Here is an 18191-nt window from a genome sequence, read left to right as displayed (position 1 = left end):
GTGGCAACCGGCCTCCGCAATTCTGGTCATTGTTTCCCACCGAGGCCTCAGGTGGCTGAAAGGGCCCGACAACAATCAGCGATATTTATAACTCCTAATGCACAGCCTTTGAACTGAAGTGGGATACGGAATTAAATTACTACAAGCTAATCTTATTCCACAAGTGCTCCCGGCCCGAGACATCTATTCACCTGTCAAATCAATTTAGAGTCTTGAAAATAGCTGCTCTGGGTACTTTTCTAATCGACACAAAATGCATGACCACACAAGGACCCTTCAATGCTTTTCAACAGAGGGAAGCTATGCAACCCAAATCAACTTCCTCTAGGGGAAGTATAAACAATGCCTTGATATTCTCAATGCAGTTTTAGTTCAAAACGCACTGAGGAGGACAATGCAGGTTACTTCAGTAAAATGTTACTCTAAGAGGAATATCCCACTTCTACTTTTTTTTTTGAGACCTTTGAGACTTAAGGCAGCTAGTAATTCACAGCAAAAACAATGAACTCAGCGTCTGAGGTACGGAAAGATTTATGGGGTGAACAAAGAACACAGTCACAATTCAGATAATTCAGACTGCTGAAAGAATATGCTTTGTAACAAGCTCAAATACACTGCGGTTCTCTCAAACACAGTGTATGACTTCAAAATAGCTGCTTTACTTAAGTTAAGATTATCTAGGATCTAAAACTGACCATGACTCAAACTGAAATGATCATCTATGATCTTTACAAGCTAAATATACCATGCTGTTTTATCCACCTCAAACACACAACAATACTGACCAGTAAAAGTGTAAAAATATAACTAAATGTAGTATTTTAAAACCTATGACTCAGAATAGTGTATTTCCATTGAAACAATTCCAAAAAAAAATCAAAACGCCTAAAGAGGTTGTGTCCACAGGTCATTAATTTGAAATTCATTATTTGCATTTGAAAATCCGTAAAATGAAAACTCATAATGTCCCATTCCCTTATAAACAGGGATTATAATTCACATTAACGGTATAAATCCATGGATACTGAAGGTTCATCCAGATTGAAGCCAAACATCCGGTGACAAAGCCAGTGGAGATTAAGGACTTTCTTGAAAATGCACCCATAGAGCAATGAGTTTTACCCAGAACTGTATCTTCATTAGAAATGTACTATAATGGAAAGATCAAAATGACAAATAGTCCTTGTGATCGTTGTGGACAGAGGTGACACGATCATATGTTTTTACTGCGGATGGTTGGTGTATGAATGTGTGACTAACCAACACACAGACACCATTAGTGACTCACCCTTAAGAGTAGTGACAGCAAAGAGATGGCAGGCGTTTTATACGCTAAAAACTCATTTCACTACATATTATAATGTCAAATAACCACTACATTAACATCAAATGATTCTTTGTGCCAAATAGCCTACATTGTCTCTAACCTTAAGGGTCTGTCAGGTAAATTATATTGTGCCACACATCTTAAAATTGTAGCTTTGCTGAACGATCTTGATTATTTGGTTACATTATTTGTTTATATAATAATAGTCATATTTGCATATGAACATTCCCTGGAAACTTATTTAGGCTAATCCAAAGAGATGCTGTTCTTGAAAGTAAGATGTATACAGTCATTTTTGCAATTAACCCTTCCTTATTGATCAGTTTTTTTTTTATTGTTTCAACTGAAATTAATTAAAAATACGCAATACTCTGGATCAATCTGTGTTTATTATCAGATAACAGGCTACGAAATCTAAACAGGACAAACAGGCAATTCAAACTCTGCCTCCTATTTATTTAATAGAATCCCCTTTATCACCATTAGCCTATAACACTGCTGCCTGGGAATGTTGATCTGTTATCATACATCAGAATCTGATCAATGCAATGGATGAAAAGAAAAGAAAAGACATTTACCTAATGAAACTGAGTCGCTCAATGACAAAGAAGATGTTGATGCATGGAGATGAAAATCATTGCACATCAGCGTATTACATAGCTTGATCTCGACTTACCGGCATCATATTGAAAATGACCTCCAGATATTGTATATCCGTATATTGTAGAAATTGGTCTCCAAATAAGTGTTCTTATTGTTGCTGTTTTATATGCAGGAGAATTGAGCACGTATTATCCTCTTCTTTTACGTATCATTATTTTAGATTAGTCTCCTCTGATGTTGTCCGACAATATTGCAGTGTTGATTTATTATAGAAACCTGTTGCAGAATGAACCCGAGATGAACTTGGTAAATACAGTAAAGTTTCTTGCACGAATCGCTCAGACTTAGGGAACCGCAAACCGCTGATCACACCGAACCATTTGTGTACGCAGCGATTCACTACCAGTATACAATAAAAGAGATATAAAACATAACGGTATTTCGCGAACGTCTTGTATCATCTACTGTCCGCTAAGCTGATTGCAGGTCCACATTATATCCGTGCGAGCGAGTTTTTTCGCTGGATCGACAACAACCCAACCCAAGATGACGCTGCGCGAGATTCCGAATATCCCCGGCGCGTGCATGACAAACTCCGCCTCGCGCTTCCCGCCCACTTCATCATCATCATCTCCTCAGGAGCCGTTCAGCTCTCAACTAAGACACGGTTTGCGGTTTTATTTGTCTAATGTGCCCCACACCATAGAAGCCTTTTTAGAATAATAATGCAAATACCTTTTTTAGCAATATTGAAGAAACAAACGCGCATTAAATAGACTTAAGACTGTCGTTACAAAATATTTCAGTAAGTTTCATTGCACAGTAGCCTACGATTATACAAGATAGCTAGCCTAATAGATTAGAAATGACAAAAATAGTCATCAAACATTCACCAGATTACCCGAGTTGAATGTGGAAATGTACCATTAATAACCAATTGTTTTGCTGAACATGGTAATTTATGACAAAACTGAATTTCTATGGACATTTTATGCATTAAGATGATAATCATTCAGTCATTTACATGTCAAAGTACCCTATGACACCAAGTAGCCTATTGTAGTGCCACAATGGTTTGATCAGGGTAAACCAACAATAATAAATGAAGTATTTATATCAGATATTTGACAAGAATATATTGTGTCGACTGACCTGGGCTGTGTTTCTCAAAAGCATCTTGAGCCAAGTAAGTTTGGGTATGTCATGCCCCACTTGCCAAAATGGGGGTTGAATAAAAAGAGTTTAATCGTAACCATTGGGTCAATATGATCAACTAGGCTTACGATGTGTTTGAAAACCGTAGCCTTGAAATACTCGGATTAGGGCTGTTGTGGTATAGCAGTGGGAAGTCTGATGGCAGGACTGGAGGAGATAACTCAAGTATGGAAATACCTCTGGCAGATCTGTTGTAACTATAAGTGTAATGTCTTATCAGCACTGCGCTTGAGATGAGAGCCAGGTGGTGGTTTGCATGAAAGCATGGTCTGAGAATGCAGTTAAATGGTGTTACAGTATATGGTGCAAACCATTGCCATAAAGACAAGAAACCTCTTGAGCAAAAGCTGCTAATCGTGGTTTAACTCCCTGAAATCATGGGATAATAACTACAGGGAGGAACTGCCTTAGGAGAACATCAATAATCAAATGTACCTTAAAATATACTGTCTGATAGTGATACCTCATTTGTCCCGCTGAGGGAAATTTGGGCGTACATATGAAGAAGACAACGGATTAATAGCAATCACACAGTCATGTCTTGTAACAGTCAAATTTGTAGCAAAAGGAACAAAAGACTTACAGGTGTATCTAAACCTTGGGGATTTGAACAAGCCCTGATTTGTGCTAAAAACATGAATTAAACTTCAAAGTTTGCAACTAGTTGAGAAGAACTATTATGTTTCTTACCTATTTTGATCTGGCAAATTAAAAAGCCAATTCCTTTTCCACTTTTAGTGCTTGCAATGCAATGTCTCTACTATTTCTCTTTACTTCCTGTTTCTTTTGTCCTTTCGTATCTCTTTTCCTCTCTCTGTCTTTCTTGACCTTGCGGAGCACCCATGATTGATGTTTTGGGGACAATGTTATGACAGGGTGTGGACGTTCTAGATTAATGATGTTTGGCTCAGATTTACAGGTATTTGGCTGTAAAACTGCCTCTGTTGTATGGACATCATAGATTTTAGTGCAATTTTCAAAGTAAAAGCTGTCAAAAGGTTGTTTAGGATGTAGGACATACTGAATCTGTTTCTTTTCAATATACTGTACTGCTGATTTTCTTATTTTTTTCCCCCCTTCTTTTTTGTGTTCATTCTGTCCTCTACTGGACAAGAGCATTTATGACATATATAACCACTCCCCAAAGAAAGGTCCCATCCTATTAGTCAATGTTCACAGACAACACATCTCTGACAAATATAGCTGATCTAGGATTAGGTTGGACCTGTCTTTTGTTTCTTTACCTTAAAATATAAAACTGAGCCAGAAAATGCTCTTGTAGATTCACAGTCACCAGGGGGCATGACATCAGACCTTATTTATTATATGAGTTTCAGACAGGGCGGTGTATGTTGTGACGGATGGTCTGGTCTGGTCTGGGCTGAGGCAGGTGGAGGGATGTTGTTGACTACCGCCAGATGACACTTGTCCCAAAAAAGCAGGCAAATGACCCCTAAAAGCTTTAAGTCATTTTATATAGGCTAGTGCATATTATAATGTCAGTATCATTACTTAAACCAACATTTGCAAACATTTTTACTTATCACATTTCCCCCCCCATAGTTTTCAAAGGATGAAGATGCATTTATGCTGTACTTACAAAAGAAAATGAAGCACTTGTGCACTTGACTGAACTTTTTTTTTGAACATCAGTTTTGTAGACATGCAAAATGTATCAGCTATTAACTATTTCTTAGGGAATAGTATGAAAATAAATGATTTATTATAATAAATTAAAATGACTACATAAATAAATGAAACGAAATATTTATATATGCATTTTTAATGAAAATGTTTTTTAATGAAATGTGTAGAAGCGTCCTCTTTAATACTGTTCTAAAGCATCCAGCATGCAAAGATGTAATCCAGACAAAGTGTGACTACTTCAGGTATGTTTTGTTATACTACATATAATTTTCAGTATTTTACATACATATAGTATACTAACATCATACTGACAAATATGTAAATAATCTTTTCTTTAGGTGTAGATAAAACTGAGGAAATTACTATATTGCAGTCCACTACATTAAAATGTATTCTTTGAGGTGAGCCTGGACTGTTCAATTATTATTCAATTAGTGTACAAACATTATTGTGGTTGATTGTTGTAATGTATTATTTTTTTCACTAGATGGCGCTACGAAGAGGCATTTAATACAGTGAAATAGAATGGCGCTTCTATTCATATGATGAATACTCAGTGAACCTGTGGCCATGGTTGCATGCCATGTGCAGTAACTCACTGCTACTGTCAAACTGTAATGTGCCATTATCTTCCTCGCAAATTTGTATTTACTATGTTTGAGGCTGCTTGTTGTGATTGCTTGAGTATGTGAAGGCCAAGGATCTTGCTACACTACTGTGGTACGTACATGTTTTAAAACACAGTAGGCATATCTACTTCATCATTTACATGTTTCATAATTTCTACAAAATCTGTAGACGTAAATGCACTTATTCTATTACCAGAAATGTTTTATCATGGGTGCAAAGCAGAGTTATCCGTTCTAAAGAAAGCGTGTCACCCCAATTTCCACAGAGCGTGAACCACTGCCCATTGTGATTGGTGTGTTTGTGTGTGTGTGTGGGTGAGGGAGGGAGTGTTTTTTTATAAATCTGAAAAAAATCATTATATTTCATGATGTGCGCAAGAAAAATGTCCAAGTCAATGATTTGAATGAATGGCTTGAATGCATGACATCATATATGTTTCCTGATGCATGTTTTGTCTGTTGCCACAGGGAAAGGACAGCAGAGGACAAGAACAGAGGAAGGGAAGCGAAAAATAATAGGAGTGTGCTTCTTCTGCTGTTTAATCTCCAGACAGTCCCTAATTTCTCTAATTATCAAGCTGCTAAGCAAACAGAGGCAAGCAGGCAGGAATTGGCCGTCTCCTGCGGCTTACACTTCAGGGGGTCGTGTCTAATTTGAGGGAAGACCCGTTCCATCTCTTGCACGAACACATCTAGGGCTAACACACCCCTACCAGCGCGGCCCCTCCCTTACAACCCCTACCCACATGCACCAGCTTTATGGCAGATGGCGTAGTTCACCCTCCCTCTGAACCTCCATTCCACCCCCACCCTCGTCAGCTTTTGTGCCCCTGTGCGTGCAATGTTAGGGGGCTGCGACAATAACAGCCCTCCCCACTGCTTCCTCCCGCCCTGGCCCTATTGTAAATGGGGTTCTGGCTTCATGCATGGCACTGCGATCAGGTGCCCTAACAGGGTTGTCAGCACCCAAAAAATCGTTTTAATCCCAGCGGAAGTGCGTCAGGGCCAATGGAGCTCGTAGTACTTTCCTGACACACTTGACCGGGTTTGATCCCGAACCATTGGGAGAATCTCATGAATATTCTAAAGGCCTGTTGCAGTTTGTCGCAGTACTGTTTTCAATAACTTAGTATTGACTTGTTTGCTTAAGTGTTGAGCATATGGTTGCACAAATTCATTAGTTACCGAATTCTACTTGCCAGTGCATCAGTTTAAGTTTTTTTCGTAGTTCTTCGCTGCAACTAAATACCCAATGTAGGTTGTGCAGCAGGCAAATGTTCTGCTTGGTCAAGAGCATTGAGATGGAAAAACCTTGATCAAAGTCAGAAGTTAAAAAATTATACTCAATAGTGCTTTAATTGAGGCTTCGTCCAGTGTCATTTCTTTGCCAGGGTTTGTACCTACAAAGCCCTTTTTTGCAACCAAACACTTGACAAAAATGGCAAATACAAGCAAAATTCTGCTTGGTCATGAGTGTTATGTAACTGCTAAGGGACTTCTGTTTCCCTGAGGTCATCTCCATGACAACAGGGTTCAAGTCTCTTGGGGCCTTTGGCACACACGACCCTTCTGCAGGGCAAGACCCCAGGGGCCTGGGGGTGGGGACATGTGTGGGTTAAAGGTCACTGGACACTACGGACACTGAAAGCGAATTGGGAAAGGGTTACGGTGACACGGGCCGAGGTCGCCTCAGAAAATGCCTTGCATCTCCATAGCATTAGTTGCGGTCAAAGAAGTCCTTTCTGGCCCTCAAACCCACGATGACCCTTGGAGCGGATGGCACACGCCACCAATTTAATCTGATAGACCGCTAACTCACAATCCTGTTTCACCCTCTAGTTTCTTTCTTGAATAAATCTGTGATCTACATCTCGTGCCAAGTAGGTGAATCTTTGCCTATGTTGCATTCTGCTGCCCCTTGAGATTTTAGCAGAGAATTGAGATACGGCCCGCTACTGGTTTTCGAACAGATGCCCCTCTCTGAGGCCATAACTACCCTCGACTTTGAGGAGGACACGTATGGCTCAATATTAAGAATAGTGGATGATTCTTAAACTTTTACTTTTTTGGCTACATCCTTGCTCCCTTTCCATTCAGTTTCAGGCTACTTTTCATGGTTTGGTCCTTACATTGTAGGCAACAGAGCAAGGAGCCAAATAGAAGGTGGACAGGGAAAAAAAAAATCAATACTTAGCGTGTCCAGTGGCATATACGGATGACGAATGCGGCAACAGAAGACGCAAAGATCAGTTGGCCAATGTGGAGAGAGAAAGCGAGAGAGAGAGAGAGAAGAATGAACCAAGAATAAAAAAATACAGGGAATGAGTTGGGAAAAGATTCGGGCCCCCACTCTCTCCTTCCTCTTCCCTTTGTTTTTCCCTTTTTCTTTTCTTGTGAACTGTAACGTGTTCCTCAGTTTGCTTTGTTATTGCCTGACAACCTGCTGACACTGACCCACCAACTCCCTGAAATTCTTGTTGCCTTTCCCACAGTCGTTCTTTTTTGGTTTCGCATCCATATTTCTGTCTTACATCCTCACTGTATCATATAGTTATAGTTACAATTTATTACTTTCTCAACAAGTTAAAAGAGTCTAGGAAGGGAAAGAAGAGAGAAAAGAAGGGCGTCAGGATGAGATTTGTGGCTGTGGTCATTCCAGCAGCTCTTGTCCCACCTGCCATCCGTTCATGATGGAGGGGGTGAAAGAAGAGTAGAGTGGGGAGCTGCATCTCTCTTTCCCTCAGCTAACTCACCCTGACAGGCGGGAATGCAGACTGCAGAGAGGAGGAGGACGAGAAGGAGGCGCCTCAGCCCACACCCTCCAATCAAATGCTCCCTTCTCTCTCAGCCAGTGGCAGCAGGGCAAAAACAGTAGCAGGGCTAAAGCTAGTGGTCCTCTCTTCTCTTCTCCTCTCCTCTTTTGCCTTCTCTTTTCCTAACACTCTAGGCAAGGAGTACTATTCCTCCATCTCCTGGGCGTCACGCCTCTCTCCTCCACCCTGGCTGACCACTGCAGTGCATCCACGAGGTACTCTCTCCCTCTCTTTCTGATTTTCTTTCTCCCTTCCTTTGGCTCTCTCTCACGTACATTCTCTTTGGCTTGTTGCTATTGTAGATTGTTCAAAATAACTTTTTGGTGAATCCGATGCTGTCATCGTACTCTGTTTTGTCCTACTAATGAAACAGGACCTGTAAATGTTGGAAATTACAAAGTATTTAATTGCGCAAAATGTAACTTTCAGTGCAACTAATTATCCTAAATTCATTATGTTTTCCTCATCGGTTAAGTTCTGCCTTGAATAATTTATGCACTGCATTGCTTTCTGGGTTGGAATGTAGTAAACAATCATTTATGTTTTGAACCCACTGTGAATAGCATGTGCTGTGGTGCAAAATATTCCCTCTCATCACACTTGATCGTAACACGATAGAATTCAACTGCACAACTTTTCTTTTTCAACGTTTTACATTTTTTGACTATTCTGCCTGTTATGTATTCAAGGAAAAAAAAGCAGTAGAAACGTGCATGAAATAAGCGGAAGAGCGTTATGCAGATATTCCTTCACAATTGTATTTTCTGCATTTATTTTTCAACAGGGCATAAACGATTCAACAGAGCATTTTTTTACTACCTCTACCAAACAAAGTTCAGTTTTTAATAGCCAGATATCTGTTTAGAGCAGCATGTTACACTTATGCATGGCCTCTCATATGGAGAACACATTTCCAGGCTGCACATTTCTAAAACCAGTGTGTCCACCCCCTCTTCTCTTCTCTTGTATTGATTGGTTAATGGCATTATTTGTGGAGTGTGCCTCTCTGGACGTAAGCCCTTTTTGGCCCCCACGCTGTATTTGTGTGTGTGTGTGTATGTGTGTGTTTGGCAAATAAAAGGCCATTGAGGCCTGACTGATGGTCATCTTTCAGCGTTATTTGCTTTCACACCAAAGGTCGGGGGGTCATAAGAAGTCAAAGAGTAATAAGTTTAACCCTGATAGGGCCAAGGTCACTCATAGCGTGACTCCAACGACACCTAATCAATACGCCCCTCACACCATCCTCTTCCTCATATTCTGAGCAAGACTCTTTCCCTCTAAACAAGCCTCTCATACCACCATGTGCAGACCTAAAGGTGTTTCCCCAAATATTCCTTCAAATACCTTGTTTTATTTCCAGTCTTATGCCATTTGTTTTACGTCAAATGTTTTGTGAAAGCTTTTTACAATTTTTTTGGGGTTCTAAAGCCATTCAAAGATATTCATGTCGCCTTAGGTGCAGCGAGCCAATTGTTGGAGGCAGCGCAGGGCAACACCCACCCGACAGATTTGTGAACCTTCTGGAAATTATTCACTCTGTGCTTCTGCACCTGCACATGTCGTTCTTAAACCTCATTCTTAAACTGATAATCCTTTCACAAAATCTAATATCACTGTTAAAATTTCGTATCAGAAAATGGCACATAGAAAGTCTTTAGACAGTGTTGCACTGCAGTTAGGTGTGGATTTCGACTTTACGTCACAAATCCTGAGAGAAAAACAGCAGGTGTTTGTGCACTTGCGATAGAGACCAACTAAATGTTTAAACCTGAACCAAGTATGAAAAACGTTAGTGTGGGAAGGCCACCGTCTGGGCCCCTGTGTACGATAAGAGCCTCCATCTTCACTGAGTCAGCCATTTTACTACTGTACTAATCATCTTCTGGGCATCCAGTCTACACATACTGACACTAATCCTGATATTTTTACTTTTTGAACAAATATTTTCACTCAATTTTGCGAAGGTTTTGTAAAGTTCTCAATCTAGTACACTCTTCACTATGAAAACCGAAAGGCATGATCATGCAGTACAATCACATATGCGAGTGTAGATCTCATTTCAAATTTGCGATTTTGCGTAAAAAATGTTTTTGTCTAAATAGTGAGCCAAATTTAAATGACAGCAGTCTAGAGTAGTAAATATACACTTACCATATAAAAAATTGGAAATTTTTTGTGGTGTCTGTATTGTCGTAAATATAGTCATACAAGGTAAATGGACTGTGTCGGATTCATTTATGGTTGGAAAGTTTTCCTAGTTTGTTTATTTGCATACTGGTAAGCAGAGGCACAAGTATGCTCTGATCTTTTAGCATTGAAACCAGGTTGATAAAATTTACAGCACCAGAGTCTACAAAAAAAACACTATTAACTCACGTATCTAATAAGCAAATGCTCAAGGATCCTTTGATCATCTTGTAGTGTTAAAAAACAGGTTGATGAATTGCAGTCTACACAAAAAACTAATTACTAAAAACTAACTAAAACAAACTTTCAGAATTTTTTTTTTTGAAGCAATCTACTTTGTAAAATACTGATTTAAACACACACTCTCTGTTTGCGTAAACCATGCTGTCAAAACATGCGTTATCTCATTAACCTGAACCTGTCTCAGCGAGGGAAACTTTAGAAGAGCAGCGTTATAATACAGGCTATGTGGGATATATTTCTGTAAACAGCCCTACTGAACAGTGTCACCCCTTCAACCAGGCCACATACACTCAGTGCTCTTTAACACGCACATACTACATTCCTCCTGTCCCGCCGGACAGAACAAGGGGAAAGAGGGAAAAGGGAAGTGTCTTTTTCACATCTCTCCGTCTGTCTCTCTATCTGAAACAAAAAATCCTTATGATGGCAGCACTTTCAAGAAAACCAAGCAATGGTTAAACAGGAAGAAGTGACCTGCAGGGTGGAGCGCCTATCAGGCAAGCTGAAGATAGATCAATGAAGGGGGGCCATTGTAAGAAGGAGAGCCGTGTGCTGCTCTACAGTCAGAGAGATAGGGTGGGATTTCACAGGCTAGCAGCACATGCTCCCACCACGCCGAGAGATGAAAGACGTATAGTACACGTGTGTGTGTGTTTGCACTAGAAGGCCCTGGCGTCTTGGGACTGTTGCTTTTGAGGAAAAGGCAAGGTAAGACGCTTGTACCACAATATACTGATAATATCCTGCTGTTGCATATTTATCTTCGGACAGGGCTCGAATGGTTGGTTTCGAAAGCAAAAAGTGCGACGCAAAACGTGTTTAGTGTTGGGCTTGTTTTATTCTTCAAAAAACAAGATATCAATATAAATGGTACGTTTTGCAAATTTGATCTTTTTATGTTGAGTTGGTTTTTCTTTTCCGTAAAAATGTGCTTTGTCACCACGGGCCCCTTGCCCATATGGCACCGCCAGTAATTCAGTTGATTACAGTAATGCATTCATTGATTGATTACTGAAGCCTCTACTGTACAAGCACATCTGCTCACTTCACAATGAGACGAAGACTAACCTTAATAGTACTACTACTAAAAATGTTTAAATATGATTTTACTTAACATTATTTTAAAATGGTCAAATAACAAAATGTTCAAAGTAAATTTGAATTTATATAGACAAATAGGAATGTGATTAAATAAATGTATTAAAATACACAAGTTTTAGACTGCAAAACGTTTAGTTACCAATTTGCCACACAGCTGGGCTGGTGGAAATGGTCACAGGTACGGCTTTAAAGACATACATGTGACAGGGTGTGAAAGTGTAAATGTGACAGGGTGTGAAAGTGTAAATGTGGAAGTTACTCTGTGTAATATACTATATATATTATGTAGTACATGTTGGAACATTTGTTTGATTATAGTATGGTTAAATTTAGGCTGGGGGTCTATCACAAAAGGCTTCTTTCGTCCGTAAGCTATCACTAATTAAAGATGACTATTGCTCTAATTATGAAAACGTCTAAGACGTCCAGGGTACCAGGGTAGCATAACTTCAGAGAACACAATATAACAGCCCTCATTAATGCGACAAGTGCAACACCATAGATCCTTCTGTCAAGGTCTGGTCATATTGTCTTTTTTTTGTTTTCAATTTTCTACCAGACAATACGACGACAGAGGGGGGTCCCAGGCTACATCCACTGCCAAAGAAGCTGTTCCACTTTTTCAATTGTTTTTTTCCCTCTCGCCCTCTGCCCCTGGTGGGAAAGTATTTAGGACTTTAGGTCTGTGACAAATAAAAATGTCATCCCTGCTCAAGTCTGCCGTGATTGTTTGTGGGCACACTGGTGCTCTGAGGTCTTGAGATGTCGCCTTACAGTGAGGGCAGATGCTGGGAATGGCTCAGTCCCCTTCACACGCCACGTTTGGACAAGCCCAAGTTCTGGAACACCACTGGCCGTTCCTTAACAATACCACTCTCGGCGCAGGGGGTCTTCTCAAACCCAAAGCTCAAACAAATGCACATAGAAACACCATTGTACAGTAGAAGCCTTTTGAATATGACCACCAGCTGACACATCTCATCTCAGTTTAAGGGAGGAAGAAAGTGGTTGGTGAAAAGTGACTCAAAAACAAGAAAGGGGGCCGTTCACACAGAACATGCTTTTCCATTCTACTGGGCTACTTTTCCATTGTTTTTCAATATATAAACACACTCGCGTCTTTTGCAACGTCTCATTTATAATATATATATATATAATTTATAAAACTGCATTCTAAAAAAACGGCATTCAAGTTAAAAGAAGTTCAACTATTAAAAGGCGTCTCTACATCTTGCGCTTCTCATTTCCATTTTACTGACCTGCGGCTCACGTTTCTAACAATACAACAACAAAAAAAGAGTGTGTATGAGGTGGGAATTAGACGATTTAGCATGGTGGAAGAAAAAAAATGACAAGAACAACAGAACAAAATCCAATTAAAATGATTTTTGTCCCCATTAAAACAACTGGGCTTTTGGAAAATATCGATATTCATAAAACATGCACCACTAGAGATTTAATGGGAGGGGCACATTTTTGTTTTGAAAGGACCAATTCTGAGATACGACATATAAAATGTTACATGATAAAACTGTAATATGTTTTCTCGTATGCTTTTAATATGTAAAAAAATAATAATAAAAAAAACACATTTACATCTATGTGAAATCTTTTTGTCAGAAAACATTCACTGAGCACTAAATGGAGACAAAAAACATTAGACGACTCAGCATTGGACATTCAGCTTATCGGTTCAACATAAAAATGGCAAAAATCATCTAACTTTTTGCAGACATATTTATAGAGCCAAAGACAAATGTTGTCCACCCTTTAACCCTTTTTTTCCGGCTCAAGCTGTTCTATGGTTATGACCGAAAATATTTTTGCAATTACAACACACTTGCCATGTCAGATGTATTCGTTTGCATTTTTAGTTAATGTGTATTTTCCCCCTTAAGACAGTGAACATATTAAATTTCACTTTTTTTCTATCTTGCTACATTATTTAAAAATAAGCATGACACTTTTGATGCTCTGAACCTTAAATTAGCGAACAGAGCATATTGAATTTTTATTAAAGTTTCCAAACAGTCAGATATATATATATATAGATAGATAGAAGTTTTCAGTTTAGGGTGCATTTAAAAAGGCTAAATAACAAAACTTTAACCTACAACATACTGAAGTGCTCATGTTTTCCTTTTAGATTCTTTGGTGGGTATCAGGTGTTCAGTAGTAAATCACTTTTTGAGCAATAGTTGAAATGGTCAGTAATGCAACTCCCACAACAGCTAAGCCCCTCATGCTTTGTAAAAGGTCTTCTAGTTTTGGAAGAACTGGCCTTTGATCTGATCCACACGACTTAGTCTAGCAAACACACAACGGCTACTCTCTCTCTCCCTCCCTCATTCCCTCTCCCTCACTCCTTTCTTCCGTCTTTCTCAATTTGTTGCAGTGTTCAGGGGTGTCAAAGGACCCGAGCTGTGATTTTAAAGAAGAGACGGCGAGTGGGACATACACATCGGACGCTCTGACAATACAGGCTCAGGTTCCTGTGAGTTTGCCATGGCGACCAGCGGGCCCTGACAGCAGCGGGGATCACAGTCTTGCTGAGGAAGGGTGTGTTTGTGTGTGTGTGTGTAGTTGAGGGGGTGTGGGGTTATTGGGGGACACACGCCAGATGCCTTGGGGAGACGCCCTTCAGCTCACCAGCTGGGAGAGGCTAAACTGCCCCTCACGCGTCGGTTCTCGGCCTTAACGGATTAAAGTATTTGTTTACGGCACACTCCGACTATCATGTGCTCACAAACACAAAAACAACAATATATAAAACAGTGCTTCCTAATTGGATTCAGGACCTAATACTGTAGCAAAACTGTTTATCGTAAAACATAAACATTTTCTTAAAGTCACCATCTCTGGGAGTACTTATTTATGGAATATTGCAGTGTTTATTATAAATTATTCATCTGTTATCTTCACAACATTGTGTCCTCACAACGACATCTCGTCTCTTCTCTCCTCGCCTCCAGCAACTAGTAAGTCAGATGAGATCGAAGCAATAGCAGACGATAACAATCTAATCAATTCCTCAAGGAATTTTTTTCTCGTTCAAGAAGCCATTTCGTTTCATTATACGTCACAACAGGGAAGAAAAGACAATCGTGACTTCAGTTTCATGCCGACTTTAACTCTTTCCCTGCCATTGAAAAGGTAACTCGTCATTTTTGAGAAAACGCTTGCCAATGACACCCTTCCAATGACAAGTTTTTACGGCTTTCCGTGTTATCGATGCTATAAGGTAGGGGACGCTATTATATGAAAGCTTGTTGCCGCCACAGAATAAAACATTTTAAAAAGATAATTGCGACTTTTTATCTCACAATTGCGAGTTTATATCTCGCAATTATGACTTTATAACTCGCAATTACGACTTTACATCATCCAATTGTGAGAAAAAATGTCAGAATTGTGAGATAAAAGGTCACAATTACCTTTTTTATTTTTTATTCTGTGGCGGAAACAAGCTTCCATACTATTACGCCTCTCCTGAACGAGTACAGAATCTCCAGATAAAAACACAGGCAAAGAAGAAGCAGAAACGAGCGATCGCATATGTAAGCTGATGCATATGAAAAATAATGTGATCATCAACAATAAACAGCATATAAATCAAGCGGTATAGGACTGTGCAAGCATTAGGGGTATTGATGATCTTTCTGTATATGATCCAGATGTAGTCTTTGACAAAAACTCGATTTTCTCAGCTTTTTACTTAAAAATGTTGCTTTTTTTAATTAAACTTACCCACATTCAAGTGTTGATAAAAAAGAATGCATGAAGCTAGAATAAAACGGATTTTATTTTTAAAAAGCAGAGGGTCTGTTCTTTCTTTTGATATATTTCATGTTCAGATAATCATACAACAAAATATTCTTCGGAACTTTTGTGAAAATGACAAAACATGCTGGCGTAGACTGGCAACATAAAAAAAAAAAAACGCTGGCTGGGAAAGAGTTAAAATCAAACATTGAAATTTATTAATATTAGCCTGAACTGTCCAACTTGATAGTTTCATCACTAACAAAACGCATGGGTATAGCGAAAACCATGTTCATCATTGCTGCAGACTATATTTAATGTAGTCTGTGATGTATTTTATTTACCTTGCAAAATTTTGAAGATAAGGGCGTCATGCAAACTGTCCAAGTGTCTCTACCAAGTGAAATTTGCGCCAATCTGAATCCTCTGATTTTAAAGTTGCCATGAAATAAAACTTCACCCTATCTGCATGTTATTGTTCTTATTGCAAACATTTACCGGTGCATAAGTTTCATTTACTTATAAATGTTTTGACCTCATAAACAAAATGTCAAACATAACCATGCTAGACTTCTCCAATCATTAAGTCCGCTTAAACCCCACCCCTTTCTTACAATTTAGTGGTGCAGGTATGACGTCAGAACCTGGAACACTAAAAAAAGCTGGTTTGTTACAAGCCATGTTTGGGTCAAATATGGACAAACCCAACTGTTGGGTTTAAAAATGTAATTTACATTTACCCAACGTAACCAACATTTTTTAGAGTGGAGTCTAATTCGCTGCTGCTTCCTTCGAGATTTTCCATTGTGGTTTTGTAATGGAGATCTTCGATTTATGTGTAAAATAGCGTCTGTGGTAAACATAACTTGACTGTAATTTGACGTTCTGCTCTACAGCTTAAATTACACACCCATAATGAAAACGTGAATTTTGAAGCAGTTGTGTTCATTTTTGAAAACGTAAGTTTTTAATAAGTAACTAGATAAGGCAGTTTGGAGTGTGAGTGCGTGCAGTGTATGTTGTAGAGCAAAATCTCAAATTATATGTTTACCACTGACTTTATTTTACACATAAATTGAAAAAAAGAAAGAAAAAAAAACATTATAAAACCCCATAGGAAAATCTTGAAAGAACCAGGGGGCAAATAAGAAAAACAATTCAGGGTTCTGACGTCATTTCTGCACCAGTCTGTTGACCACAAGCTTGCATTTAGATCTGCCTTGCATTGACACAACCAAAGAACCAAGTCTTGGCCCACATTATTTATTTTTCAATTACGCACTTTAATTGGATGTACTTGTGACTTTAACATAAAAAAATATGGGAAGCACCCCCTACACACACACACACACACACACACACACACACACACACACACACACACACACACACACACACACACACACACACACTCCCTAAGCAAATTTATTGTCCAATTAAGCATTGTTTTTCTATCACTGATCAGAATGGACCTGCAACCTATTTTTGGGCCACAAGCCACCAGTTGAGAACCAGTGATAATGCTCAGTTCAAACCCATTCTCTTTGTTATTGACTAGCATCACAACAAACAGCTAAAGATGCGATGAGCCGACTGGGTAATCTCTGCAGGCAACTGTGATGTGTTTACAGTCTCACATTGACCTGTAGAGGTTGAGTAGTCTGTTTACACCCAAAACCTGAGAGAAAACCACCTCAACTGGACCTAAATCTGACTTTTACATCTGTGCTAATCTAATGCTAAAATGCTAACCTGTTATTTTACAATAGCTGCTTCACTTTTACACCAAAGTTGATCAACATGTGCTTACAGCTCTAGAGTAGCTAAAGTAGTTTGAATGTGTTACCTTTTCTGGGACGTGAACATCTGTGCGCCCCCTGCTGGAGTCTCATGCGGCTGAGTTTTGGCATAATCTCAGCTGGCAACTGTGAGTAGTGTGTAACCCCTCTCACAGGCGCTGCTGGGGTTCTGTCACACACAGCACCCGCTCACCATCTGATATCATACAATAGAGAAACCTGTGGAAAAGAAGCTTTTATTAAAAGTTTGTTATTCATTCAATTATAAATTCACAGACTTGTTCGTCCAACAAAATCAATCCATTCATCACTAATTGATGGGTACCTGCTGTGATGGTACTGGAGGAAGTTCAGTGTTCCTGATCTGTGATAACTTTCTGATGTTGGTGATACTGCATCAGGAACTGATTGGATGATATTTAGGAGCCATCAGTTCTTGATGCACTCCCTTCAGCATCGAAAGAGACACCTATCTTTTCACTTTTACAAGTCAGTGAACAGTCTAAACTATAAGATAAATAGCTTAATTTTGTAATTGTTTTGAGAAGTTTGTATAGATATTAAAGCTGCAGCACTAAACATTCACAATCTGTTTGTTTGAGTGGCAAGATATAGTATTGCTGTATTATCGCTGTTTTTTTAATTTTTTTTATTGTAGCATTGCTTAAACACATCCTGTACTGTAAATATAACATATTGTAATTAATTGTTTTGTGCTTTGTTTTTTAATAACAAGTTGTTCCACTGTCTTCAATAAAGTTAAAATGATGCTTTACATTTATTTCTGAATAGAAATGATCTCTGCTCTGACACCAAACCTTTCACTTATTACTACTAAATACTTTAAGTCAGACACTAACCA

General features: G+C 39.1%; 1 protein-coding gene across 6 annotated transcripts in view; it reads right to left on the bottom strand.

Annotated features, from left to right (window-relative positions):
- The window catches only part of tp53bp2b (tumor protein p53 binding protein, 2b), a 41694-nt gene extending 24167 nt beyond the window's left edge, over positions 1-17527 (bottom strand). For 3 of the 6 annotated variants that reach the window (XM_077226818.1, XM_077226820.1, XM_077226816.1), the window contains exon 1: positions 2004-2498. In XM_077226818.1, the coding sequence (XP_077082933.1) occupies positions 2004-2012 (9 nt within the window). In that variant the 5' untranslated portion in view covers positions 2013-2498. Of the gene's footprint in view, positions 1-2003; positions 2541-17376 lie in introns of those variants that run through there. The other 3 variants (XM_077226821.1, XM_077226819.1, XM_077226817.1) reach the window with 3 other exon arrangements.
- Positions 17528-18191: the final 664 nt, after the last annotated feature.

The sequence above is a fragment of the Siphateles boraxobius genome, unplaced genomic scaffold (assembly GCF_051911475.1).
Source record: "Siphateles boraxobius isolate OS27281-9 unplaced genomic scaffold, OSU_SipBor_1 13, whole genome shotgun sequence".
In the NCBI taxonomy this organism is placed as follows: Eukaryota; Metazoa; Chordata; class Actinopteri; order Cypriniformes; family Leuciscidae; genus Siphateles; species Siphateles boraxobius.
This window is presented reverse-complemented; position numbering and strand designations above follow the sequence as displayed.